Source organism: Lissotriton vulgaris, chromosome 8, assembly GCF_964263255.1.
Source record: "Lissotriton vulgaris chromosome 8, aLisVul1.2, whole genome shotgun sequence".
In the NCBI taxonomy this organism is placed as follows: domain Eukaryota; kingdom Metazoa; phylum Chordata; class Amphibia; order Caudata; family Salamandridae; genus Lissotriton; species Lissotriton vulgaris.
This window is the reverse complement of record NC_141696.1, coordinates 204,868,580-204,895,541: the sequence shown is the minus strand read 5'-3', so window position 1 is coordinate 204,895,541 and position 26,962 is coordinate 204,868,580. Positions and strand designations below refer to the sequence as shown.

Genomic DNA, 26,962 nt, shown 5'->3' with positions numbered 1-26,962 from the left:
ATTCCCATAATCTCTCTATAATGAAACAAAAGCATGCATATCTAGCAGTAGAGTAATTTCTTGGCAAGGATGCTCCAGTTTGCCTTTAGTCTTCCAGCTTGTGCTCAAAACCTTTGTATTGCCTTATAGAAATGATTCTAACATTGCCAACCCTGTTTACATTTTGTGGTTTCCAATCCTTGCCCCTCCTCTAGCCCCTTTCCTGTAAATAGCAGATTGATTCATCTTTTCATCCACAGCTTGAAGTCGCCATGACGGGAACGGCCAACACCACCTACTGTTGCGGGAGCCAGCGCGGGATGCTGCTGTTGTTGCGACTCTCTCAGAGCTGCCAGCGCAGCCGTGAGGGGAACGGATGGCTTGAACCACAACCCCCAGAAGGCCCTGCGAGGCGCAGATCCCGTGACGCTGCCGGAGGGTGCCAGAGGCCCTCTTAATCGGCCCTGCCCTCCCGCATCGCAGGATGCTCCACAGCTCGAAGTCGCCGTGAGGGGAATGGCCAACACCACCTACTGTTGCGGGAGCCAGCGCGGGGGCTGCTGTTGTTGCTACGTTCTCAGACCCGCCAGCTCAGCCGTGAGGGGAACGACTGGCCTGAACCACAACCCCCAGAGGGCCCTGCGAGGCGCAGAGCCCGTGATGCTGCCGGAGGGTGCCAGAGGCCCTCTTATTCGGCTCGGCCCTCCGGCTGTGCAGGACAAGCGCGGGCGTGCCCAGGCCGCGCCCGGGCGAATCCCGGGCCAAGGGCGGACCCGTCTGCACCCGTCAGAGGCCAGAGAAGGCCGGGACGGGCTATCTCCCTGAAAAGTGCCACACGAGAAAGGTGAGTGGTTAACCAGTGACCGAAGTATGGGAAGACGTACGGCCACCTCAGGCCCACGGCCTAATACCACCATTGAATAAATGAATGAAATAGAGTTTATATAGCGTGTAGTTACCCTGAGGCCTCGTAGTGCTTTGATCAGACTGGCAGATTTAGAACTGGGTTGTTATGTAGCGCTAAAGAGTTTTAAGCAGTCTACAAAAGATTTGCAGATTGGGTTCCCTACGGAGAGTCGGGGGAAGAGAGTTCCAAGAACTGGAAGCATTCGGTGAGAAGGAGCGACCGCCCAATCTGGATCTGCGTACTTTACTAGTAGTAGCGAGAAAGGCATTGCTGGAGCGAAGTCTCCTGGAGGGTAAGTAGGGGACCACCATAGGATGGATAACTGTGGGACCGATTTTCCGGATCGCTCTTTGGGCCAGACACATTGCCTTAAAACGTATTCTGGATTGGACAGGGAGCCAATGAAGTGTCTTCAGTGCAGAACGCGCTGACTGCCTCCGTGGGATCTGGAGGAGTAGGCGGGCTGCACAATTCTGGGTTACATGGAATTTTTTGATAGTAGCCAAGGGAGCGCCCAGATATAGGGCATTCCCATAATCTAGCCACGATAGAATGAGGGCTTGCACCATTATCCTGCGGGCCTGAAAGGGAAGTAGAGGCAACATTTTCCGAAACATCCTCATCAGGCCAAAACAGGTGGCTGAGAGCTTAGTAGCTTGAAGCTGAAACAGACCGAGCTGTCCAGCCAAAAGCCAAGGCTCTTGATCTGCTGTTTGGGGACAGGCGGATTGCCCAGACAGATTGGCCAGGAGAGTATCGCAGGGGGTGGAGAGGATTTACCCAGAAACATTAGCTCTGTCTTATCCCCATTTAGTTTAAGGTGAGATAGTTCCATCCATTCGGCAACCGCCTCTAGGCAATTGCCCAGAGCGCCAGATGAACCTTCCGGGTGGTTTAGTGATACCACCAGTTGGGTATCATCTGTGTAGGTGATAATTTGGATGCCGAACGGAAGTACTATCTCAGCTAATGGGGCCATATATGTGTTAAATAGCGTGGAGCTCAGGGAAGAACCCTGTGGAACCCCGCAGCTATGAGGCCAAGGACTAGATGATGCCGTATCCTCAATAAGGGTGGGCGTAGTATGCATAGTGGGGCTATGCGAAGCTACGCTAAGTGGGCGAGAAACTACGCATACCTACGCACTTCGCGTAGCCCCACTACGTGCCGCCTGCCCCTTCCCTACATACCTAATTTGTGTAAATACTAAAAGAAAAGTAAATAAAAAGCACTTACCTTGTCCGCTGTGTCCCGGGGCTCCCGCTTCTCGTTCGCGCCGCCGTCTAGGATACCAATGCGCATGCGCAGCCGCCCGCGCATGCGCATTTCTCGCGAGGGAGCCCCAGGATGCAGCGGACAAGGTAAGTGCTTTTTATTTACTTTTCTTTTAGTATTTACACAAATTAGGTATGTAGGGGAGGGAGGGAGGGAGGCGGGTGGCGGGCAACTTTGCTATGCCCACGGAGTGGGCGTAGTGTTGCCTGCTACGTCTACTTTGCAAAGGGCGAAGTAGGCAACACTTTGCCCACTCCGTGGGCGTAGCGAAGTCCTTCGCCCAGGGTTAATCCTCAATGACCTGCAAGGAGCGGTCCTCCAAAAAGGAGTTAAGCCAGGCCAAAGCCAAATGCCTCACTCCCAGATTCTTTAGACGCTCCAGCAGAATGGTATGATCAACAGTGTCGAAAGCGGCACTGAGATCCAGCAAAATAATTGCTGCCGAACCATCCTGATCTACTAATCTCCTTGCTTCTTCTGTCACTGCCAATAAGGCAGTCCCTGTCACATACTTTGGGTGAAACCCTGTCTGAGACTCGTGAAGGAGATTGTTTGATTCCAGGTATTGAACTAGAGTGGAGTTGATGTGCTTCTCAACCAACTTACTCAGCCAGGGTAGCAGGGAGATTGGTCTGAAATTGGCCAGGTTAGAGGAGTCTAAGTTTTTTTTTGTTAAAATAGCTCTGACCTGAGCACATTTCCAAGTTAGAGGTACCCTTCCCGTAGTAATGGAGGCATTTAAAACCTTCAAAATTGCTGGAGAAATTACTTCTGTAACTAGAGAGAGGTGATGTGGGGAAGCAGGAGCCATAGGTGGACCAGAGGTGACCTTAGGAATAAGTGTGCCCAAAGTTGCCTCGTCTAGTAAAGGGAACTCAGCTATGGAGCACTGTGAATTAGGGCGGAGACTGTTAATACTGGAGAATGACAAATCTCTATGGCGGGGAGGGAAGGATTGGCATATGAAATGAATTTTTTGATAGTATGATAGTATGCTTGAGAGAGCAGTCAGTATTGTCTCCACAGAGATTGAGTTAACAGAGAGGAGACTTTCTGTGGGACTATCTGTACCCTACTCCACCCTGTTGGAAGGAGATGAGCGGGGGAACTTTAGCAACCCTTCTTTGATACCCTTGTCACCCAATGTCATAGTCAGCACAGTGAGTTATTCACAAATCCAGCCAGTTGTCCCTAAGCCAGTGGACTCCGAGGGTAATGAGATCACTGAAGTCTTAACAGACCAGCAATCTCCGAATTACATCAAAGACATTGCCCTGACCCTAAAATAACAGGGGCTAAAAGGAGAAGACCTGTGGCAAAACCAATCACCACCATGGGAAAACAGCCACCTCGTTCTAATCTACAGCCCACAACCTTGAGCTCCTGGATACAAGGCACAATGGCCATACCTGCGGGCCCATTGTCACAACAACTGACACCACTGTTGATCTAACTGTATCAGAAGCCACAGCTCACCCTGTCCACTCCATCCAGACCCAAACCGAGCATACAATAGCTCCAACTACCCGGATTAGACCTGGTGACATTTCAATTGACACTACAGTGGACTCGGTGTATGAACGCTTGAAAAACCTGGTTGGCAAGCATTTTAATGCCCTCTCGAAACGCTTAGACCGGTTGGAGAACTTGATTAAGAAACCTGCTACACAAAGAGGCTCATCTAGTGCTATTGGCAAAACTGGGGGTGGTATGCCTATAAAGTCACAGAGAACAGTCAATTTAAACATGTGCCAGCAGACCTTTGATCTCATGCCCCCTCCTTGTAACAATGCCTGTGTAAAGTGTGGCAATCAAAACACTAGCTCACTTTCCAAACCAAACCTTAGCAAGATCCTTTCAACTGGCATAGTGCCCTGCCACAAAAGCATTAATAATATGAGTAACAGCTTGCCTTGCAAGCTAACCATGGAAATTTCCACCCCACACCACCAAACACCATAAACAATGCTAGCGTGAACCGTAATTTAGACAACCAGGACATCTTGCCATCCACAGTTGTTCTTAATTTACCCCCTGAAGCGTGCCATTATGTTTTAGTTTTAGTGGGCGTCCCTCCCCTAAAGAAAGATGAAACTGAGTCCTGGGAGCAACTTAGGAACAAGAGTGCGGACTGGTTGGCCAAACACAAAGGTTTAAAGATGGCAAGCGTCAGTGAGATATTAATGGTGCGCATGGTGGGTTGGGTTGGCTCCTCCCAAAAGAATATCAAAGGTGACTGCATCGTTGTAAATTTTAGACGCCCATTGCTGGTAAAATGGTTATTGTCAGCACAGGTATTTAATAACAATTTTCCAACCCTCATTTGGTCATTTCCTTTGGGGGTTTTCTATAAACCACCCCAGGACTTACATAACTTTGCCATTCCTACATACACCTTGCATAACCAGTTTTCTGCACTGTCTGGCTGAGAGAGCTTAGATTGACCATCACATTGTCCATCCCTTGTCGTTCCTGTGGATAATGGACCTTTATTAGATCCTACCATTGCCCCAGGCCCAGAACTGCTTAATTTAAACTTGGATGTGCTTAGTTGGAACGTTGCTGGTCTAGCTTCTAAACTAAATTTGACGGAGTGGGTTGACCTAGTCAAAAAACATGACATTTTAATGTTTCAAAAAACATGGTGTACAAAGGAATTGTTTTTAGAAGGTTTTGTGTGCAATAATAGTATTGTACCTAGGCCTTAGGTGGGTCGCCCATCCGGTGGTCTTTCGACCTGGATACATTTTTCAGCAGGGGGGAGTATAAAGACCCTGGCAACAAACAATGATAACTTTCAAGCAACAATCTATACATGTGGGGCTTCTTTTTGCTTTATAAATTTCTATAACAATAATTTCACAACTCTACCAAACCAGAATTTTACTAATTTGTTTGAGTTTATCGTCAACTTACAAAATTATAATAAGCACGATAAACTGGTTGGAATTTGGTTAGGCGGTGATTTTAACGCAAGACTTTCAAGCGACACAGGCCGATCTGCTATTTCCTCAGCCATGGAGCCTACGTGTAAGAGAGGAGAAGAACTAGTGGACCATTTATCCACCTGCAACCTAATTAATGTAATGCAAAGAGTTCATGTAAATCAAAATAAGAACCGCATAATACCCACTTACAGGGGCAGAGGCTGCTCCTCTGTAATTGCTTATCTATACTACTATTATAAAGAGAGAACTTGCACCTTTTGGCCAGGTAAGCTCGGGAACCACAGCGCCAATCTACTCACCCGATACATCTATGAAAATGGGTGTGTAGATGGACATAGGCTATATAAATAAAAATAAAAAGTAAATTAAAAAAATTAAGTTTGAAAACAAAGTAGTCCCCTGAAAGTAGCGCCGGCCGGGACCTAGCGCTGGCTGCGACGCGACGTGCGTGATGACCGTGACGCGACGTGCGTGATGACGACGACGGAGGAGCGGCGGTGCAGTGAGGAGCGGAGGCACAGGTAAGGAAAGGGAAAGTTTTCGAGCTTTTCCTAAACTCTCAGTGCGAGACTGTGTGATGCAGGGGGAGGCAAGAAGGACCTTCGCAGTGCTATCAGCTGGAAGAGGCAGCAGTAAAGGAAAATGTCGGAGCGGGAGTGAGTCGAGGGGGGCGGGAGGGAGTCGGGCGGGAGGGGGGCCTGGTCCGTGTCCGTGCATGGGCATGCACGGACAATGTCGGGGCGGGCGGGGGCCTGGGCGGGCGGTTGGCCCTGAAGCCTCATTGCCCCCAGGCAACGCTGGGGCGGGCTGCTAGTGTTTTTATATCAGCCTCATTGGAGGATCTGTTAATAAAGGCAGAGGTTTTATGTATAACTTTGGGTGACCACAACCCAATCTTAACATCCATTATATTCTCCTCCAAACCTAGCCCCGTGATAGAACCAGGGGCAACCAACTTAGTGGCATCTACTGATAAGCTAAGAGTAATTTGGAAGGGAATAGATAATGAAGCTCTATTTGCCAAAATGATAAAAACTTATCCACTGCTTATTAGAACTTGTCTGTCATGCTGCGTTTCTGGCGCAGAAATCGTCAAGGGGTTTAGTAGCTTATGCATAGGTATTAAACACTTGATCTCAAGACCAGCTCCAAAAACTAGTACGAACCCCAAATGGTTCGATGGCATCTGCTCACGGGCTAATAGAGAACTGCGTGCAGCATTAGCGGCTTCACCCAGGGATGTAACTCTTGTCAGATCATTACGATCTTGTTACAAGAAAGCGACCAGGTTGCGAACAGACGAAATTCTAAAAGAACGCTGGGACAACCTTGCCTGTGCTGCTACACTGAATGGCGGAAACTGATTTTGGGCAGCAGTAAAAGCAATGAGATCGATGGGTTTAAATATCACCCCCATAAGCTGTAATATAACGAGCGAATCATGGGAGGCACACTTCGCTAGGATCTATTCTACACAGCATCATCAATGATTGCAAATATTAGCATTAGCCCCCCATCCGCCAAGGTATCCATATCAGTGACAGACGTAGAGGATGCCATATAATAAAGTGTAGGGAACAAAGCCCCAGGCCCTGATGGGCTTTTTATCGATCTTATTAAACATGTAACGTTTTTAACAATTTGTCTAAAACAACCATCCTGAGCACTTGTTCCACCAGCATTATTTTGCCCATTTTCAAAAAAGGTGTCCGATCCAACCCTAGTTGTTATCGAGTTATCTCTTTGATAGATAAAACTCTGAAAATCCTAGGAAGGGTCGTGTTTAATAAAATCAGGACCTGGGCAGAGAAGAACCAAATTTTAAACCAATGCCAGCTGGGTTTTAGGAGTAAATTGGGTACAGTCGAGCAGTGTCTGAATTTAAATCTAATTCTTGGTAAATATAAGTTTGCACAAAATTCACCTATTTATTTGGGTTTTATGGACCTCACATCTGCATTTGAGTTTGTTAATAGGTCACGCTTATGGTCGGTCCTTTTAAATTATGGGTTGGATAAGGCCCTGGTTTATTTCCGGGCATACCTATATAGGGATTTGAAGACGCGGGTCAGGATTAGCAATGATGAGGAGGTGTCTGGGGAGATTGTTATTGGTAGAGGGGTTAGACAAGGATGTGTACTCGCACCCCTACTTTTTATTCTTTACATAAACGATTTACACAACACCCTGTCAAAATTGACCAACGACGTCCCCAAAAATGAATGGCAATATAGTCTACGCGCTTCTATATGCAGACGATGCAGTCATTATGGGCCACCACCCCAAAGCACTTCGCACTTTAGTTAAGGGCTTTGTGTCCTTCATGGCAGATTTGGAGCTCCGCACTAATTTAAAAAAATCGTACATAATGAGTTGTGGCCCGAAAAAATACTGTATCAATTCTATAAGATCTGGCACTGAATCCCTATTATGCACTCGCACTTTTCCCTATTTGGGCCTAGTGTTTTCAGAAACAGGATCTTGGCAAGCTCACGCTGCCCACAGTAGAAGTAAACTTTCAAAAGCGATCAATTCTATCCTGTGCCTTCAGGAGTCGAAATAGGCAGAGGTGGTCTCACCTCTAACGAAGATATATAAACTACAGTGTATCTCGACAGCCACATATGGTGCGGAAGTTTGGGGATTCACAAACTGCAGCGGGGTTCAAAGGGAAGGAAATAGATTTTGTAGATGAATTTTGGGGGCTCAAATCTCTTCACCTTCATATCTATATCACAGGGAACTTAACTTGTTTTATATAGAAGATTTTATTAGGTCGCGCCCTGTCATATTCTGGTTAAAAAAATGGCAGAACCCGGCAGCATCCCTGACAAGAGAGATTATCACCGACTGCCTTAAGTGCGACAAGGGTGGCTCTATACCCTGGCTCTCCGCTGTCAGAAAAAGTTTAACTAGCGTGAACTTGGAACATGTTTTCTTACATAAACTAGCAACTGAGGGTATGAATAAAAGATCACTCATGGGGGCATTATATAAATTATATAACAATGAAAGACATCCCATTGAGTCCATCAAACCATCAGTAGTCAGGTACATGCCCCTTAGGGAGGGAATCGGCCCCAAAAATCCCTTGCTACCTAAATATCTTTTGAATAGCTTTGGGCGCTGGAAGAGGAGTCTACTTTTCCACCTCAGAGATGGTTCAATAAAATACTCACTTTGTTTCCATTTGGGATTTAATAAAAATCTTGGGCAGATGCCTTGCCCCTGTGGCACCGGCAGTAACCAAACAGTGGTACATTCCCTATTGTTCTGTAACTACTACGGTAAATATACAAAACAATATTTGATCCCGTATTTTAAGGAAGCAAGCATCATTGATCACAAAACAGTGTACCTTGAAATCTTACAACTGAGAAGTGATGATTTGATCTTTGGAGTAAGCTCGTTTTTAGTGTCGGCAGTGCGCTTACGCGCCTCTATGGGTGACTTATAATGCGAGAAACGAACTCAATAATGTCTAGGCGTACTTAGCTATTATTATCTCCCCATCTGAGTATTTACTAAGGCTGCACCCTTTAGGCGTGGAGGAGTAAGTAAAATTAGCTATCCTGCACTATGTTACGGACATTGTTTCCAATCATATTGCACTTTATCTTAACATGATGTTGCTGCTGGTATTTATACTTAACCTTATGTGCACTACGTGGTCAAAACTGTTTACACTTTTTTGCACTTTATTACACTATGTTGTTTTTTCCGTCCAACTGTTTTTAAATGTTATCCTATTGGTTGAGCTTTTCATCTGAGGGAGAAAAGGCACCCATTACCTTAGTCTATCTTTCCCTTTCAGGTGGCAATTATCCTGTTTTTCCTGATTTTGGGAGTAAAACTCCTATAATGATAGCATAACCTTATGTCAACAGCTGAGAGAATTCAGCAATCACATTCCAATTACCATCACCTTCTGTACTATTGACTTAGAGATGCAGAAGCCTCAGGTTCACTAAAAAGATCGCACGTTGACTGAGCAGAAACATTTCACAAGGCTGGCAACAGGTAAATATAAAAAACTATTTGAAAATACATTAGAAAGATAGATTTCATGTCCGAAAACCTTGAAAAATATGCAGTCACTCCCAAAATATATAATCCTGTAATAACATGAAAAAATATAGCAAAACTGACATCAGCTGATCATCTGACTAATTTGATATTCAGAAGCTTATACACAATTAGGTGCCAGTATTTTGAATCCTTTGTGCAATAGGCTATCATAAGGCGGGATCGTGCTCAGAATCCTACACATAAAAACATTGGAGCTGTACTTTACCTGCTGTAACAAAAACTATGGGCATCATTATGATGTTGCATAGTCGGACCGCTATCGCGGCAGTCAGGATCTGCCCGACAGGCAGTCACTACTATGACGGCTGCAGTAAATGTGACTGCTGTGATGGCGGGCGGAAACTGCTCCATACCATGGTGGTTTGTGCTCCAGTCGTTTAAAAGGGCTGCAGCACAAGCTGCCATGGTATGGAGCACCTCCTGCACCTCCATGCACCATGTGGCATGCATCATGTGGTGCATGGCACATGGTGCACTGAGGCGTGTGGGGGGACCACGTGTGCCCCCAGGACCACTTTGCTGTAATCCACGAGGGAGAGGGGCTCTGTTTTGGGCCCCCAAAGTCCGTTTCCAACGGTCTTATCATGGCAGTCTATCCGACCAGAAATGGCTTTCGGAAAGGGCTTTAGTGATCCCCATGGCGGTGCCTGCCTCGGCATTGTCTACGATTCTGACCGCCGCCCCGTCTGGATCTGAGATCCTGGTGGAGGCAATGGTCTTCCATCTGACAGCTTGTGGTCCAACCGCCAGTATTGTAATCTGGCGGTCGGACGGAAGCGCTCTTGGTTGGACTGGCACCGACCGTCTGTTGGTGGAGGTCCGACCAACATCGTAATCAACCCCTATATTTTGCATTCATTTGGTAACTTCCTAAAACTCCACACAATTTTGCATAAAAACATGTGTTAAAATGTTCCAGCCCATTTTTACATAATGCTTCCAAGGTAAGCTTCAGCCATAACTTCTAACCATTCTCTCTGGGTCAACACATGAATTGCACTTGCATATGCCTCATAAAAGTTCAAAGTCTAAATCACAGACAGCATCTCAAAATGTTTCAATGTTACCAAGCAGCTGGTAGAGTGGGAACTTCAACTTAAAATGTATTCTCTAGGGGGCAGATTCACAAAAGCATTTATGAGCATGGGAAGTAGTTGTAGTACAAGAGTACCTTTGTGAGAGGGCCTGGAAACGGCCAAGTTGTTATAAGTAAAACTGCAAACTTGATTCAATTTCAAATTCACAAAGTCATGTAAGAGTACATACGAATTGAAAAGAGTACTCTTTTTTTAACGTACTTTTCACATTCCTTTATGAAATGGATACAATATCTAGAAACATCTGTAAAATGTCACTCGGTTCCAATATTTTGTTTCTCAAAATCATTATATTAGGAAAATAGAACTATATGTACATGTGTTTAGACAGTTTTGGTAGACTTGCCTCAGCCCACTCTGTTGAACCAATCAGCCCAAATTCCTCAGCATCCCAGCTTGCAAACAGCATGGTCCTTCTTGGCCTCCATCCTGCAAACATAGCGACATAAAAATAACTGCCTGCTAGTATTTGATACACTTACAGGTCGATAGACTACAAATAAGCCATCTAATTTGCCCATTTGCAAAGTGTTTATGCCTTTGCAGTTATTGAACTGAACTTTGAACTCAATTCTAATTTAGGCTACAACATGCATGCTCTTTGCTTCTAGACAATTAATTGTGTCTGTTCACAATTTGCAACTAAAATAAGGCAACCCCCTTTTCCCGTAGAAATTATACTTGCAATTATCTCTAAAATATTACACTCATTTTCATTACTACCAGGAATCCACTATACACCAGGATTTACAGAGAGGTCTGGCTGTTTATGCTTGTGTGTTTCATTTTGTCATAATGTGGATTTGGAATATGATTTTGTGATGTTTTTGTGAAACATGTATGGGATTGTTTGTGAGGGTTTGTTGAAAATGGCAATGTGTATTGTGCTGGTAGTAGTGTGTTGTTGGGGTTGTGGTGTTGAATTTCCAACAAAGTAGGTCCCTACAGACAAAGTTGCTTAGTTGATGTTCATATGGAGCAACACACAATCAGTCCCAAAGAGAGCAACATATGTTTCAGGGAGCACTAGTGACCCCACTGAAGCTTTGTGAGCAATACCGAGATATACTCCTACTTTCTATTTATTATTGGATTTTATGATACATTTTCTACTGGAGAGAAGAATGGCAGTTTATTTTCACCTTTCAATTACAAGACAGGTTTTTAAACTAGCTAATATTTCTGTTGCTTTTTATTAACAATTCTAATTTTATTTTAGCCTCAATGAGCATTATTGCCATTTGAATAATATTTTATTTCAATCTATTTGAAATAACCTCATACTTGTGAAATAACAAGATTTTCAACTTCTAAATAACTTAACTTCTAAAAAACATACCTATGGTATTAAATGCTATGTTACCAGTACAATCATTCTCCCAAAACTGTGATGGCAAGTTGACACAAATAAATAATCCCAATTTATTTATAATACTCATAAAACGTATATCCGGGTGTAAATGCCCGCAATCCTACGCAAAAATATTCATCAAATACAGAACATAAAACGATATTTTTTTATGTGCACCCATATTTTCTCTTCAAGTTTGAAACCATAAGTGCAACTAACAGATTATCTTGGAGCTGGAGAAATGGCTAAATAACAATTCTATATTTATAAACTGTCAAAGTTGAAAAGGTAGTGTAGTTCCTGCAGAATATGCAAAATAGTTACAAAGGCATTTCCAAAACGTTCCATTCCTAGCTCTTGGGCTTTTATATTTTGAGAAACCTTGACTACTTGTGTTCGAAGATGTAACAATACAATACAGCCAGTGAGAAAGTGAACTCTTTGATCCTTTATTACAAACCGTGATGGTGATCATTGCCATCTTTCTCATCACATATTGCTCAGAAAACTGCATGTCGATCACGAGCAATTTCAACAATTCATCATTCAGAATAACCGTCATACACTGATCATTAAGACCTCCTCAAGTTCTTAGGAGTGTGGAAATCATTAGTCCAATTCAAAATGTAGTCTACTCCAGGAGATCCCAGAAAAGGCTGCCAAATCCCCAGCCTGTGGAATTTATTGAAACCAAAACAATTGTGGATGATTATCTCATGATGATGTCCAGAATTCCATCTTCAACACCTTTTTTTTTTTTTTTTAATTTGTTTTTATTGCAGAATTAGAAACCACAGAATACAATGGATCAACCAGTCTAATCGTGATGTCCCCCCGTTCAATCAATAAGACGTATACCATACACAGCCATTCAGCCCGCATCCCGGAGGCCGGGCGGCATAGTACCTTAAATAACAGGAAGGCATCACGGTGATTGTCCCTTAGGGACCATGGTCGAAAGAGCATTTTACGTATCTGCATTTTACCCCCCCACCCACAACAAAGAACAACGTCAGCCATCCCACATGTGCAGGTCAATGCTATCAGCCGCTTCCAGACCCGTCCCGCGCTCAGTGGGGCCTACCACACTTAACCCGCTCCCCTCTGCCACCTCCCGCTCATCACCAACGCCCCACTGGCCCTTCTCAGCTCAGAGTCTCCATCGCGGTCTACCAACCCCCTGGCTTCCGGCCCCCCCCGAACTCCCACTAAACAGCCCCCCAGTGTCCCCTCCCTGGCAACTGCTAAAGGTGTGTGTCCTGTACATAAGTGTAGTATGGATCTCCGCTACAGTGTCAATGACATCTCCGAGCTAGAATGCCTCGTGGTGTCCACAGGTCCCATCCACTCAATCCTCGTCTTCCACTAACGAGTCACGCAATGCTTGCACCACTAATTCCCACGCAAGCGCTGCATCCAAGGCCTTCTCATTACCAAGCTCGACGGCCTGCTTCATTCGGAGCACGCTCTCACAATCAGACCACCGCAACAATTCATTCTTCCACCTCCTCACTGACGGCCCGCCCCTGGACTTCCAATGCCATGATATCTCTCTTTGTGCCAGTATCAGACCCAAGTCGATAAATTTGCTCGTCACCTTAGTGTGTTTGGTGTGCGGGAACCAGAGCAACAGACACGCCGCCATGTCGAAGTCCACTTCCCTGTCGGTCACATCGTTTAGGAGTTCCCCCACCTCTGCCCAATAGGCCTCCAAATGAGTACAACCCCAAAACAAATGATCCATGTCCGCCTCCGGAGACGAGCATCTCGGGCACCGTGCGTCCTGCACCTGGAAGTACCGCCGTATTTTTTCCGGGGTCAGATAGGCCCTATGTAGCACAAAGAAATGCACTTGTTGGAAACGCGCATTCCTCGTGCCTTTCCATGTGCGCCGCAGAATATGGCTCCATACCGTGTCTGGAATGGGCCTGCCCACACTCTCCTCCCATTTAGCTTTGAGCCCCTGGAGCGGTTCCAGTCCCTCGTGCAACATCCTGTTATGGAGGCAGGTCACAGCCTTAAAGGTGCCCGCTGCCATCACCACATATTGGCACGCCATTGTTGTGTCCGGTTCCATGAGCCCTCCCTTCCAGTGCTTCTGTATAGCCGCTACCACCGCCGCATGCAGGAGGAAGCCCCCATCAGACAGCCCGAACTGTTCCTGAAGGACTCCGAAGGGCACCAAAGTCCCATCGACATACAGGTCTCCCACCACCTGGAGTCCCGCCTCCTCCCATTCCAGCAAAGGGGACCAATCGCCCCCGTGTGGAAGGGCCGTCAGCATGCCAATCGGTATTTCCGGCGCGTATGGCCGAGTTGCCCTCGCCCTCCTAAGACTCCTCTGCCAGCACAGCCTGAGTGTCCGTTCCTCCATTGTGAGGCCCCGCAGCTCCAACCTCTGCTGCATAACAATATAGGACAGCACATGGCGCTGTATCCCCAACTCCCGATCACACTCCGGTCCCCTAAACACCCGGGCCACATGTTGCGTGAGAACCTGGAGTTGCGCCGCCAAGTAATACAGTTCAAAATCAGGAACCGCCATCCCCCCCTCGATCTTGGGGCGTAGCAGCGTGCTCAGAGCCACTCTACGGCAGCCATGTCCCCACAGGAAACCAATTATCATCGTCCTCAGGTCCTTAAAGATCCTCTGAGGAATCCAAATGGGAAGCGTCCGGAAGTAATACAGGAGTCGGGGGAGCGCCACCATTTTCAAGAGAGCAATCCGTCCCAGAACCGTCAGCGGGAGGGTCGACCAAAAGGACATGCTGCCCCTCAGCGCCCGTACGCAACGACCAATATTGCCTTCTAATAGGTCCGTGGTCACATAGTATATACGGACTCCCAGATAAGTGAAGCAAGATGGCTCCCAGACCACCCCCAAGTCACGAGCAGGGCAGGGCGACTCCGCTCTCAGCGGGAACACACAGGTCTTCGCCCAGTTAACCTTGAGGCCCGACAACTGGCCAAACTCCGACAACAGGTCCATCGCTCCTTCCAGAGCTGCTCTGTATCGTCTAAATACAGCAGCAGGTCATCCGCGTATAGCGAGATGTAATGTAACCGCCCGCCGCTATGTATCCCCGCGTATCTGTCACCCGACCTAGCGTGGACCGCCAAGGGTTCCATCGCCAGAGCGAACAGGAGGGGGGAAAGGGAGCACCCCTGTCTCGTGCCCCTGCCCACCGGGTACGCCGCAGACACCAAACCACCCAAACGCACCCGCGCCGTCGCTGAGGAGTACAAGACCTTCGTCCACCGGCGGAACCCATCGCCTATACCAAACCTCTCCAGCACTCCATCCAGAAAGACCCACTCCAAACTATCGAATGCCTTCTCAATGTCCACTGATAAGACCGCTTGGGTCCCATCCTCGTCCAGAACGTCGTCCATTATCCCAACCAGGCGACGGATATTCAACGCCGTGCTCCTCGTGGGGATAAACCCTGCCTGATCCCTGTGTACCAGGCCCGTCATGTGTGGAGCCAGCCTGGCGGCCAGAATCCGGCTCAGGATTTTGTAGTCCACCGTCAACATGGACAACGGGCGATAGGACCTCACTTCTGTTGCATCCCTGCCGGGCTTTAGGAGCGGCACAATCAAAGACTCCCTCATGGATCCTGGCAAACCCCCTAGCACATAAGCCTCCGTGTACACCACCAGCAGTCTGGGTGCCAGGCAGTCTACAAACTGCTGGTAGAATTCGATCGGTAGCCCGTCCACCCCGGGCGTTTTATTCCAAGCCATATTTTTAATGGCCGCCCGTATTTCAGTAAGCGTAATCGGACCGCCCAGCTCTTTCGCGTCCTCCTCGTCAAGGACCGGGAGCTGCCTCGCCTCCAGGTACTCCGCGATTTCCTGGGCCTCCACCCCCAACTGGCTCTGATACAATTCCTCGTAATACACACGAAAGCACTCCAACACCGCTGCCTGAGAATATACCGTCTCCCCCAGTGCGTTGTCGATGCTAAGGACCGGGCAGCCCCTAAGTTCAGGGTTGGCGAGTCTGGCCAAGAGCGTGCCCACCTTATCCCGTTCAGCATGTGCTCTGATGGCGTATTGCCTGTAGTCATAACATCTCAACCGCTCCGTTTCGGTGGCGACCACCTCCTTCGCCTCCAACAACCGGACCTGTAAGTCCGGCCTGGACGGCCTGCGCCATTCCAAGTCCCTTAGATTCTCCTCCGCTTTCGCAAGTGCATTCAACACAGTCGTACGAGCATTCAAAAACCGACCCAGGCATACCCCTCTCACCACCACTTTCATCGCATCCCATTCAGTGGACCTACATGTTGCCGTGCCCTCGTTCTCGCCAAAGTAATTATCGATGCCCTGCTGGACAGCCTCACTAAACACTGAGTCTTCCAACGTGTCAGGCCGGAGCCGCCATGTTGGAATCGCCGAGCGCTCCCGTTGCCACTGGATATGCACTAACAGGGGATTATGGCCTGAAATGGTTCTAGCCAAGTATTCCGTGTGTGAGACCAGAGGAGCCAGGGAACCGCCACAGAGCACTGAATCTATCCTCACGTGTAGCGCATGGAGAGCCGAGTAAAAGGAATAGTCCCTGGTGTCCCTGTGCTGTTCCCGCCACACATCCAGCAACCCCCACCTGTCCTGCCAATCCTTCCTATGCATGGCCAACTTGCGTACCGGGGAATCAGCAAGGGGGGGGTGAGACCTATCCAAGACCACATCCGTAATCGAATTAAAATCCCCCCCAAGTACCACCGGGCCCGCTAGAAAAGAGGCCAAGGACCCGGAGAGGCCTTCGAAGAATCGGGCCTGATCAGTATTTGGCGCATACACACAACAGAGAACCACATCCCTACCATACAACCGCCCCTCCACTGCCACAAACCTGCCATCAGGGTCCACCACTTGGTTCAGCACCTGAAACGGTATCCCCGCTCTCACCCAAATCAACACCCCCCTGGCATAAGCTGAATAAGTGGTGCTGAACACCTGGCCCCGCCATCTTTTCTGCAACGCAGCACATTCCTTTTTTGTCAGATGGGTCTCTTGTAGCATAGCAATCTGGACCCCCCTGCGCACCAGATAAGCGTGCACCTTGTGGCGCTTGACCATGGTTCGTAGCCCCCGGACATTCCACGTTAGGCATTTTAAACTAGGTAACGTCCCCATACCAGCAGCGAACAGTCCAGGTCAAACAACGCCAGTTCACATCCCCACCAAAGCAGTTGCCCCCCCCGAAACAAACTCTGAAAAGAAAAACACCCCGAACCCCACTCCCCAGGACAGAGCCCACAAACCCAGTGTCAGCCCCGATCCAAACCTCAAACCAACCCCACATTCTCCTAACCTGTGGTCTCCACCACAGAAGGCCTTAAGGGCCCTAGGGGGGTGAGTTATCGCCGACCCCAGCTAGCGGAGCCCGCGCCTCGCGCTTCTATCCCGTCCTGCCCCCATGGCACCCTACCCGGCAACCCACCCATCTCCAACAGGATACCACCCTACCATCAGATCTTGTCCAAGTCCCAACACAGCCTCAACCGTGAAATATCCCATCAGAAGTCTGGGGGGTCACCACCGGCCCCTTCGAGCTTTCCGCTTCCGAAAGGTCCTCTCCCGTCCTGCTGCCTTCGCCACCAGAGTCCGACTCCACCAGTTCACTCTCCTGCTGCGACCCCGTAATGGCCGCCGTCACTGCGAGCGCATCTCTCTTTTCCGCAGCCATTTGGGCCTCTCGTTTCTCCCGCTGGCGCCTGTTGCGGGACCGAATGCGTTGCGATTGTCTGATCTGAGGCGGTTTAGGCCGATCTCGCCTGCTTTTGTGCGACCTATCCGTCCCCGCTCTGTACGACTCCAGCCACTGCCATGCCTCATCCGGAGTCTGAAAGAAGTGCGTGGTCTCATCCAGGATGACCCGCAGCTTGGCCGGGAAGAGCAAGGAGTATTGAATGCCCTCCTCTCGCAGCTCCTTTTTCTCCGCCAGGAACGATGCTCTATTTCTTTGGACCGCCTGGGTGTAGTCCGGGAAGATCGTGACCCTGCTGTTCTCCACCTCAAACGGGCCCGACATCCGAGCCTTCTGGATGAGGAGGTCCCGGTCCTTATAATGGAGGAGCCGCACCAGCATCGGTCGGAGGGGTCGGCCAAGACCCGGCGGGCGAGCAGGCACCCTATGGGCTCGTTCCAGGGTAAAGAAAGGAGTAAGCCCTTCCGGCGCCACCACAGTCCGAAACCAGTCCTCCATGTAGGCCACCGCATCCTCCCCCTCAATTCGTTCCGGCAGGCCTACGACCCGCACGTTATTCCTCCTATTGCGGCCTTCAGCATCCTCCGCACGTCGCTCCAGCGAGTCCAGCCGGGCCAGGATGTCCGTGATCTTATGCTCCGCGGTCACCACCGACGGTTTCAGGTCCAACAGCAGCTGATCATGGTCCTTGACCTTATCCGCCAGCTTCGCGTGGTCTACTCGCAACAGCCCCAGCCCCGTGGCCACTTGCGCGATGCCCTGCTGCAACACCTCCTTGGTCGAGGCGATCGCGTCCAGTATGGCATCCAAGCGTCGATTCAGTCGTTGCTCCTGGTCCAACTCCGGCGGGGGGGTCTCGCCCACCTCACTGCGCCGCCAGGTCCCCCTGTCCGTGCTCCACGGCCACCGGCCCTCCCTTAGCCGCCATCTTAGGGCACAGCGTCGCAGGCCAGGCAACCCGTCCAGTCCCGGCACTCGTGGGTCGGTGCCAACTCCCCAATATCAAGCAGGATCAAGCACTACCGCCGATGCCCACAGCTCCAAAGGCCCAGTGGGTGAGCACTGTCTGAACTGCCCCCTCGTGAGCCTAGAGGAGGAAGGGGGGAGGGAGGGATAGCGGCCAGCCGGTGTCCTCAAGGTCCAAGCGGAGCCGGGTCCCTTGTCCCCCGATCTTCAGGACTGTCGCCCCAGTCCCTACCGCTTCGATCGTTCGGCTGCAGAGCCCTCCACCAGCCAGCACCAAGGCCGCTCAATGTCGACGTCCGGAGCCGCTCGTCGGCTCCGCCGCCATTTTCTTCTCACTCTCGGCAACACCTCAGCCGCCGCTCGTCAGGGTCTCCTCGGTGCCAACAGTCCCCCAGCAACTTTCTGCCGCCGCCCAATGGTCCCCCTATACTTCGTAGGGTAGGAGTGTCGACCTCGGGTCGCCCAGGGTGCAGAAATCAGGAGAATTAGCGGGATTCCGCGCGGAGCTGCGAGCTCACGCCGCCATCCCGATCGGCGTCCAAGCCACGCCCCCATCTTCAACACCTTTGATGAATATTTAGTAGAGATGATTATGATGCTGGACATAGCTGCAGTATTTGGTACCATGGATCCTCCTTTCCTTTTGTTTAGAACTGGAGAGGGGTTGTGACTGTGAGGAGGAGTCATGCAACAGGTTGAATCTTTTTTGAATTACAGTCTATTATTATTGAAAATAGGTTGTTTTGATTCAGACCAAGTGAGACATACCACAATTTTGTATACATGTTTTGACAGCCTTGATATGTATTGGAGGCTTTAATATATGTTAACATGATTCAAGTTTATATGTAGAGAATCTTGACGTAGTATTCGGCCAAAAACAAGGCTTTAAAATGAAAGCCGTATTTTTGTTCCATTTGTTCAAAGAAAGCAGAAGATGTTATATTTTGTGTAAACAAAATTGCCACGTGATGTCTGTCCTATGTTGTTGAAGCTGAAGTGGAGTTATTCACCACTTCACAGCTGTGTGAGGCAGAATCTAGGAGGTAAAACTTTGTTCTGCATTCTTGCAGTGTGACTTTGCTGAAACACTGGTTTTCATGCAAACAAGTTTCTGAATGAAACATGTACCACAACTTCTGAATGCTTCAAATGAAACCATTGGGCTTCGCTGAATGTTGACACATTGGAGCTCAGAGTTTAGAGGGAACTAATCTCTTCCATACAAATACTAGGATGAGAAAGGCTCTATTCCTTAGGGAAGGGTTTCAAGAGGAACCAGAAGCTGGGGGAAATGCTGTTCAATGGAACGTTTAATACAGAATTCTCTGGCTCCAGCGGATGTGCAGGAATGCTACGGGACCAGGCTATAGAAAGCATAATAATGTGTTCCCAAGTAGGGAGTTCTTAACTAAATTAATTGCGTTATGTGATGAATAATGGTTGTGTTCCTTATTTTTGGGTCTATATTTTATCTCGGATTATGGTGATAATACTAGTTCACATGACATACATTACATTTGCAAGTAATAAATAGTAATTTGTACAAAATAAAATTGTGTGTGTACTAATTGTAGGGGATTTACTTATCTGCTGGGGCAATAAGTTCTCTGGCAGGTCTGCCAAATCCTAAAGACTCCCACATCTTGTATATACAGAGGAGGGTGTGGGAATTATTTGCCTTTTTTTTCCTTTTCTCAGCAGAGGCAAAAACTGCCTTTGAGGCTAAGGAAATCTACCAGGTAGGGCCTCCCAAAAAAGGGAGTTTCGCAACACGAACAAAGGTGACTGATGGAATCACTTAGAGGTCGTATCTGTCCTCCAGAAGATTACCCATTTACCTCCACCTATGCCCAAGTATAAGATTCTATAATTACACTGATGATACAAATGGTATTAGAACTTTCCAATGCACCGTATTCTGCCCTAGAACATACATTTAACCCTTATTGAGGAAAATAAAGGATGTCTAAATAGTGTGCCTCTGGAACTGTGCCTCATCATGGGAGTAACATGTGGATGTTTTTTCCACAATCTCAACCTGCCTTGTCTGGTGACACATAGCGCACTGCAGGTTAACTGACCCAGTGGGAATAGATTATTTGTATGTACGGATATATCAAGTTAATTAGAAAACATCAGGCACTAAATCACAGTTCGCTAAATATTTAAACCAACGCCATCAGATTTGCCCATTTGCAAAGTGTCTACGAACTTGTACATCGTGGATTGAACTTTGAACTTGATTTTAGTTTAGGCCACAAAATGCATGGTGTTTGCTCCCAAAGTATCTACTCAGTGTACTATTTGCTCCTAAAAAAGGACAAAGACCTACATCTGGCCCACAGAGTAAATATTACTTACACAGAGCAAAACAGTGATCGGTAAGTTTACTGGTAACACAATTGAAAAACATGTAGGCCACTGCTTCATTATCTAGAGCTATTGGTATAGAGCACCTAAATCTGAATTTGCCTTTTTGATCTTTTTACGATTTTTGTTTTCGGTTGAAATGATTTACTCCATACACAATAAACGTATATTCATTTAACTTGGGCAGAGGCAGGAAACCACATAAATGCTAAGGAACTCTCCTGGAAATCGCCATTCCTGAGCAGATCAGCTACATGGGCAACAATAAATGCCATACAACTTTATACAAGAACAACAAGAATCCACTGGCACTAGAACAATGGGAAGTAAAAACATTGTCGTATAAATCACATAAACAGGAGCGTTGATTTATCTAAAAAGAGAGACAAGACGAATAGTGACAGTAAGAGCCATGTGGGGGTTAAAGGAAGTGTGGCATAGGACATACGACAACTCAAATGCACAAGTCATGACTGGTTGTGGCTTACTTAACCCTCATCTGTAAGGTATAGTTTCAGTCATATTTCTGATGTACTTTTGTTGTATTTTTCTTATATGGACATTGTCATTTTCCTTAGGTTACCCGAACTATGCATGCAATAGACTGCTTCTGCTTTGCATACGTTACCAAAGCACATGCTTGTTTTTGTGCCAAAGTGCATTTTTGTATATAGTTAGCACATGTTTTTGTATTTTGTGCTTTTCCTGGGATTTGTGCAAAAAGAACAATTGATGGACAGAATGCAGAACAGTGTCATACATTCACCCCAGTACAGATATCTGGGCCTAAATCCATTTTTTTTCCTCACCATGCCATTCCAGTTTGGACCCTGCCATATGCATATCAGTCTTGACCCTGCGCCGAATGGGAACAGTTCAGCCCGAACTGCCAGGCCAGGTCCTCCCGGACTGGAAACAAGAATCCTGGTCCTGTTTCGGGCTTTCAGCTCTCACCAGACAGGATAGCTTGACTCCAGTGGCATGGAGAACACGGGACTCACGTCTGAGCATACCCATCCCACTCGGGGTGACAAATGCAAAAAAAACCAATTGATGCACAGAATGCAGAACAATGTCATACATTCACCCCAGTACAGAGATCTGGGCCTAAATCCATAGTTTTTTTGCTCGCCATCCCATTCCAGTTTGGACCCAGCCATATGCAAATCAGTCTTGACCCTGCGCCCAATGGGAACAGTCCAGCCCGAACTACCAGGCCAGGTCCTCCCTGGACTGGAAACAAGCATCCTAGGACCTGTTTCGGGCTTTTAGCCCCCCTCAGCCAAGATAGCTTGACTCCAGTGGCATGGAAAGCACAGGACTCACGTCTGAGCATACCCATCCCACTCGGGTGGACAAATACAAAAAGAACAATTGATGGACAGAATGCAGAACAATGTCATACATTCACCCCAGTACAGAGATCTGGGCCTAAATCCATAGTTTTTTTGCTCGCCATCCCATTCCAGTTTGGACCCAGCCATATGCAAATCAGTCTTGACCCTGCGCCCAATGGGAACAGTCCAGCCCGAACTACCAGGCCAGGTCCTCCCTGGACTGGAAACAAGCATCCTAGGACCTGTTTCGGGCTTTTAGCCCCCCTCAGCCAAGATAGCTTGACTCCAGTGGCATGGAAAGCACAGGACTCACGTCTGAGCATACCCATCCCACTCGGGTGGACAAATACAAAAAGAACAATTGATGGACAGAATGCAGAACAATGTCATACATTCACCCCAGTACAGAGATCTGGGCCTAAATCCATCGTTTTGTTGATCACCATGCCATACCAGTCTGGACACAGCCATATGCAAATCAGTCTTGACCCTGCGCCCAATGGGAACAGTCCAGCCCAAACTGCCAGGCCAGGTCCCCCCCCCCGGACGGGAAACAAGCATCCTAGGACCGGTTTTGCCCTTTTAGCCCCCATCAGCCAGGTTAGCTTGACTTCAGTGGCATGGAGAGCACAGGACTCACGTTTGAGCATACCCGTCCCACTCGCGGTGACAAATGCAAAAAGAACAACTGATGGACAGAATGCAGAACATTGTCATACATTCACCCCAGTACAGTGATCTGGGCCTAAATCCATTGTTTTTTTGCTCACCATGCCATTCCAGTTTGGACCCAGCTATATGCAAATCAGTCTTGACCCTGTACCCAATGGGAACAGTCCAGCCTGAAATGCCAGCCTGGCTGATGACAGCTGATTAGCCAGAAACCGTTCCCAAGTTGCTTGCTTCCGGTCTAGGGAAGACATTATTTGGCAGTTCGGGCTGGATTGTTCCCATGAGGCACAGGGTCAGACTGATTTGCATATGGCCATGTCTGATCTGGGGTGGCGGAGTGAGCTAAAGAATGATGATGGATTAAACCCAGATCAGTTGACTGGGGGTGACTGCTTGCAATGTTCAACACTCCGTCCATCATCCCCTTTGGTTTTGCTTTGTTTTCCCTAAGTTGTCAGGGTATGCCCAGACGTGGGTTCCTTGCTCACTTTGCCACTGGATTCAAGCTAGCCTAGCTGATGATGGCTGATTAGCTAGAAACCGGTCTCAGGATGCTTGTTTCAGGTCCAAGGAAGACATAGCTTGGCAGTTCGGGCTGGACCATTCCCATGAGGCACAGGGTCAGACTGATTTGCATATGGCCATGTCTGAACTGGGGTGGCGGAGTGAGCTAAAGAATGATGATGGATTAAACTAAGATCAGTTGACTGGGGGTGAGTACTTGGAATGTTCAACACTCCGTCCATCATCCCCTTTGGTTTTGCCTTCCTGGGATTTGGTCTGCACAGCCTAGGCAAGGTCAAACAACACTGCTCTTAGTTATTTTCTGTGGTCAGACCTTAACACCTAGACATAAGAGACAACCATGTGCTGTTTTGGAAAACACATGGTTTATCATATAACTCAGGACATGTCAACAGCGCAAAAGTCCTGAGACAAGAAAGCTGCATCAGCTGGGATATAGAACAGCTATGTATGAATGCTAAGGTATGGGGTACACCGCTAAGCCCAGAGATCTATAATCATTTAGCTTTCGTCATGAGGGTGGGTTTAAGCAAATCTGTCAGATAAAATGACAGGGTTTTTGATTGTATACGGTCTCACAGACATGCTAATAACATTACTAACCTGTATCGGTTTGCTAGTTGTGGCAAAACTATTGCACATTAGAGCACACTAGTTTAAATAAATATTATAACTTTCCTTGTGTCTTTTTTCTATTTATTGTGGACAAGTATGAGTTAGAGAACAAATGGGGGTTACCTGCTACCACGATCCTGAGAGGGTCGGGAGTGTTGTGTTATGGGGTGCCTAATCACTTTTCTCTTTGGAAAGTTTGGATGGTAAGTGAGGCACTATGAGCTAGTCTAATTCAGGGCAGTAGATGCTGATTGGGTATGGTTACTCAGTCTCTACATGCTGAAGTTCTATGGTCTGTTCCTGAGTAGAATTCCTCCAACACTTTTTCTATTTGACCAAATATGATCTGTATATGGCAGGTCATGCACTACAGTAGTATGGTGGGTGTAAAATCATGAACTGGAATGCGGTCCTAATGATGATCAATGGCTACGAATAATGCAAGCATCCCTTCTACCACTTTGCTGTTTGTTGCAGTAGACTTCCAAAGTGAGACAGGCAGATCCAAACTTGGGCCTGTACTCACTATGCCACAAGATTCACCCTATACCTCACAGATAAGCGCTAAGAATGCTGAAACAACTGTGAGTTACCTTAGGTTTTTATCTAGAGGGGACAGGGCTGCAACCCAGATCTGTGACTGGGGGTGAGTGTCTGAAGAATTTCCGCACCCCGGCCATCATCTCCTTGTGTTTGCTTTGTTCACCTTAAGTTGGTAGGGTATGCCAAGATGTGGGTCCCTTGCTCACTTTGCCACTGGATTCAAGCTAGCCTGGCTGATGAAGGGTGTTACCCAGAAACCGGTCCCAGGATGCTTGTTTTTCCGGTTCAGGGAAGACCTGGCTTGGCAGTTCGGGCTGGACTGTTCATATGAGGCACAGGGTCAAGACCGATTTGCATATAGCTGGGTTTGAACTTAGGTGGCGAAGTGAGCTACAGAATGATGATAGATTCAACCCAGATCTATGACTGGGGGTGAGTGTCTAAAAAGTTTTCAGCGCTTTGTCCATCATCTCCTTGTGTTTGCTTTGTTCGCCCTCCGTTGGCAGGGTATGCCCAGACATGGGTTCCTTGCTCACTTTGCCACTGGATTCAAGCTAGCCTGGCTGATGAGGGGTATTACCCAGAAACCGGTCCAAGTATGCTTCTTTCCAGTTCAGGGAAGACCTGGCTTGGCAGTTCAGGCTGGACTGTTCCCAGGAGGCACATGGTGAAGACTGATTTGCATATAGCTGGGTATGAACTGAGGTGGCCAATTGAGCTAAAGAATGATGATGGATTCAACCCAGATCAGTGACTGGGGGTGAATGTCTGGAAACTTTCAGTGCTCCATCCATCATCTCCTTGTGTTTGCTATGTCTACAGTGTAGGCAGTGTTTAAATACTTTACAAATTGCCTTCAGTTTAAGCCTGATAAGTTTTGTTTCACTTTACTCGGGATAGAGTTCAGGTTTATTTTAATTTGTGTGACATCTAGCAGGTAGGGGCCTTATACATTGCAGTGGACACTTATCCAACCCAAATAATAGACCACATTTCAACACATATTTAGTTAGCATTGCAGTAATCTATGTAGTGCATTACTAGAGACAGGATCAATATAATATTCTCCTGTAGTAGTAGAAGTGGATGGATCCCTCGAAGATGCAAAGGTGTTCTTTAGGACAGTGTTGACTTGATTGTGTAAGGATAGGTCTCATTGAAGGTACCAACTAGATCAGGGTAGCAGTGTAGGAGGGAAGAAAACACTTGGACAAGGAATAATCCCTCATTTGTCGGGAGAATGAGGGCATAGCTTAAGCTTTAAAGTCTTTACTAGGTCTAGTATCCTTGGACAAGTAATATAAACCTGATAACAGTATATTTTCAATAGGGAATTTCTGATTACATTTTACATCTGATAAGTTAACAAATATAATCAATGTAACAGAAAGAACGTATGATACATCAAACATTTGTCCAATAAATGGGAAATGAAGTTCTAGATTAGCAGATATGTGTGAGAAAATCATTCTGTTTGGCATGCCAACTCTATATTTTTCTTGACATCTGGTGCTTTTGATGTTTCAAAATACTTACATCAGCTGCCTATGCTTAGTCACACACTGATAAAGGAAAATTTCCGTACTTGAACAACGTGTAGTTATGAAATACCCGATTGAAGGGAAATATTTCCAACTTTGCACCTAGAAATAAAGCATTTGCTTTAGATAGTCCATGTTTCTTTTAGCCTGGCTTGAATTCCTTCTTTTAGTTAAAACATGATTATAAGTCCTTTTAGCTAACACCTGAGAGAAAAATGTTATCCAATCCAAATTCACAGCATATAAGTAATGCAGTATAAAAAGACCAGTGGGCCAGAAACCTATTTGATGAATATTGAATCATCTATGTCACAGAAATATATCGCAAAAATTCCAAAACTGACAGGTGCTGGTCATTGCAGGTGAGGGGCATGTTGAGTATCAATATCACAACACTACCACACAACAGAAAACACTTCTTCCACCCGACCTCTGATCACCCAGGCCTACAAGGTTTGCACTACAGTCCTTGATAAATAACAGCCTCTTGAAAGCCTTAGGGGTGTCCAACTCTTCTCTCCATGTGGAAGAACCTCAGCCACATGAGAAGCAGCCTTTAGGATCCTAACAACAGTTTTGAGGAAACTCCACAACAGGATGTTCTACCACCATGCCAGATCTCCCCTACTCAGTGTCTCTCGGGGAAAGGAGTGGGTGGTCACTTTTGCTTTCTTGCAGCGGCATTGGAGCACAACAACATTCAATGTACCCACATCAGTGCATGGACAAACTTTATTTGCTCCGCTTCACTCTCCCACCAGCACCACCAACAGGGAAACCTCCATAAATGGAGCCAGAGTCGTCCTGAAGACAAACAACCATCTTCAGGCCCGGCTGGCTCTGACCCTGCTACCTCAAGTGCTTTGCCATGCCCTAGTTATAAAGTATAATCAGCCTTAGGCTCATTGGCAGTATTTAACAAGTGAACATCCACATTTCTGGATGAGATCTTGTTATTCACATAATTCTCACTATGACTGAGAAAGGTGGCAGTTGCACTTCAATCCTTGCTATTAACTAAGATA

At 47.3% G+C, this 26,962-nt stretch overlaps 1 protein-coding gene across 1 annotated transcript in view; it reads right to left on the bottom strand.

Moving 5' to 3' along the window:
- LOC147696876 (glutamate carboxypeptidase 2-like) overlaps positions 1-26,962 on the bottom strand; it is a 653,445-nt gene that overhangs the window by 227,601 nt on the left and 398,882 nt on the right. The window contains exon 11 of the mRNA XM_086933984.1: positions 10,642-10,724. Within this exon, the coding sequence (XP_086790110.1) occupies positions 10,642-10,724 (83 nt within the window). The remainder of the gene's footprint in view (positions 1-10,641; positions 10,725-26,962) is intronic.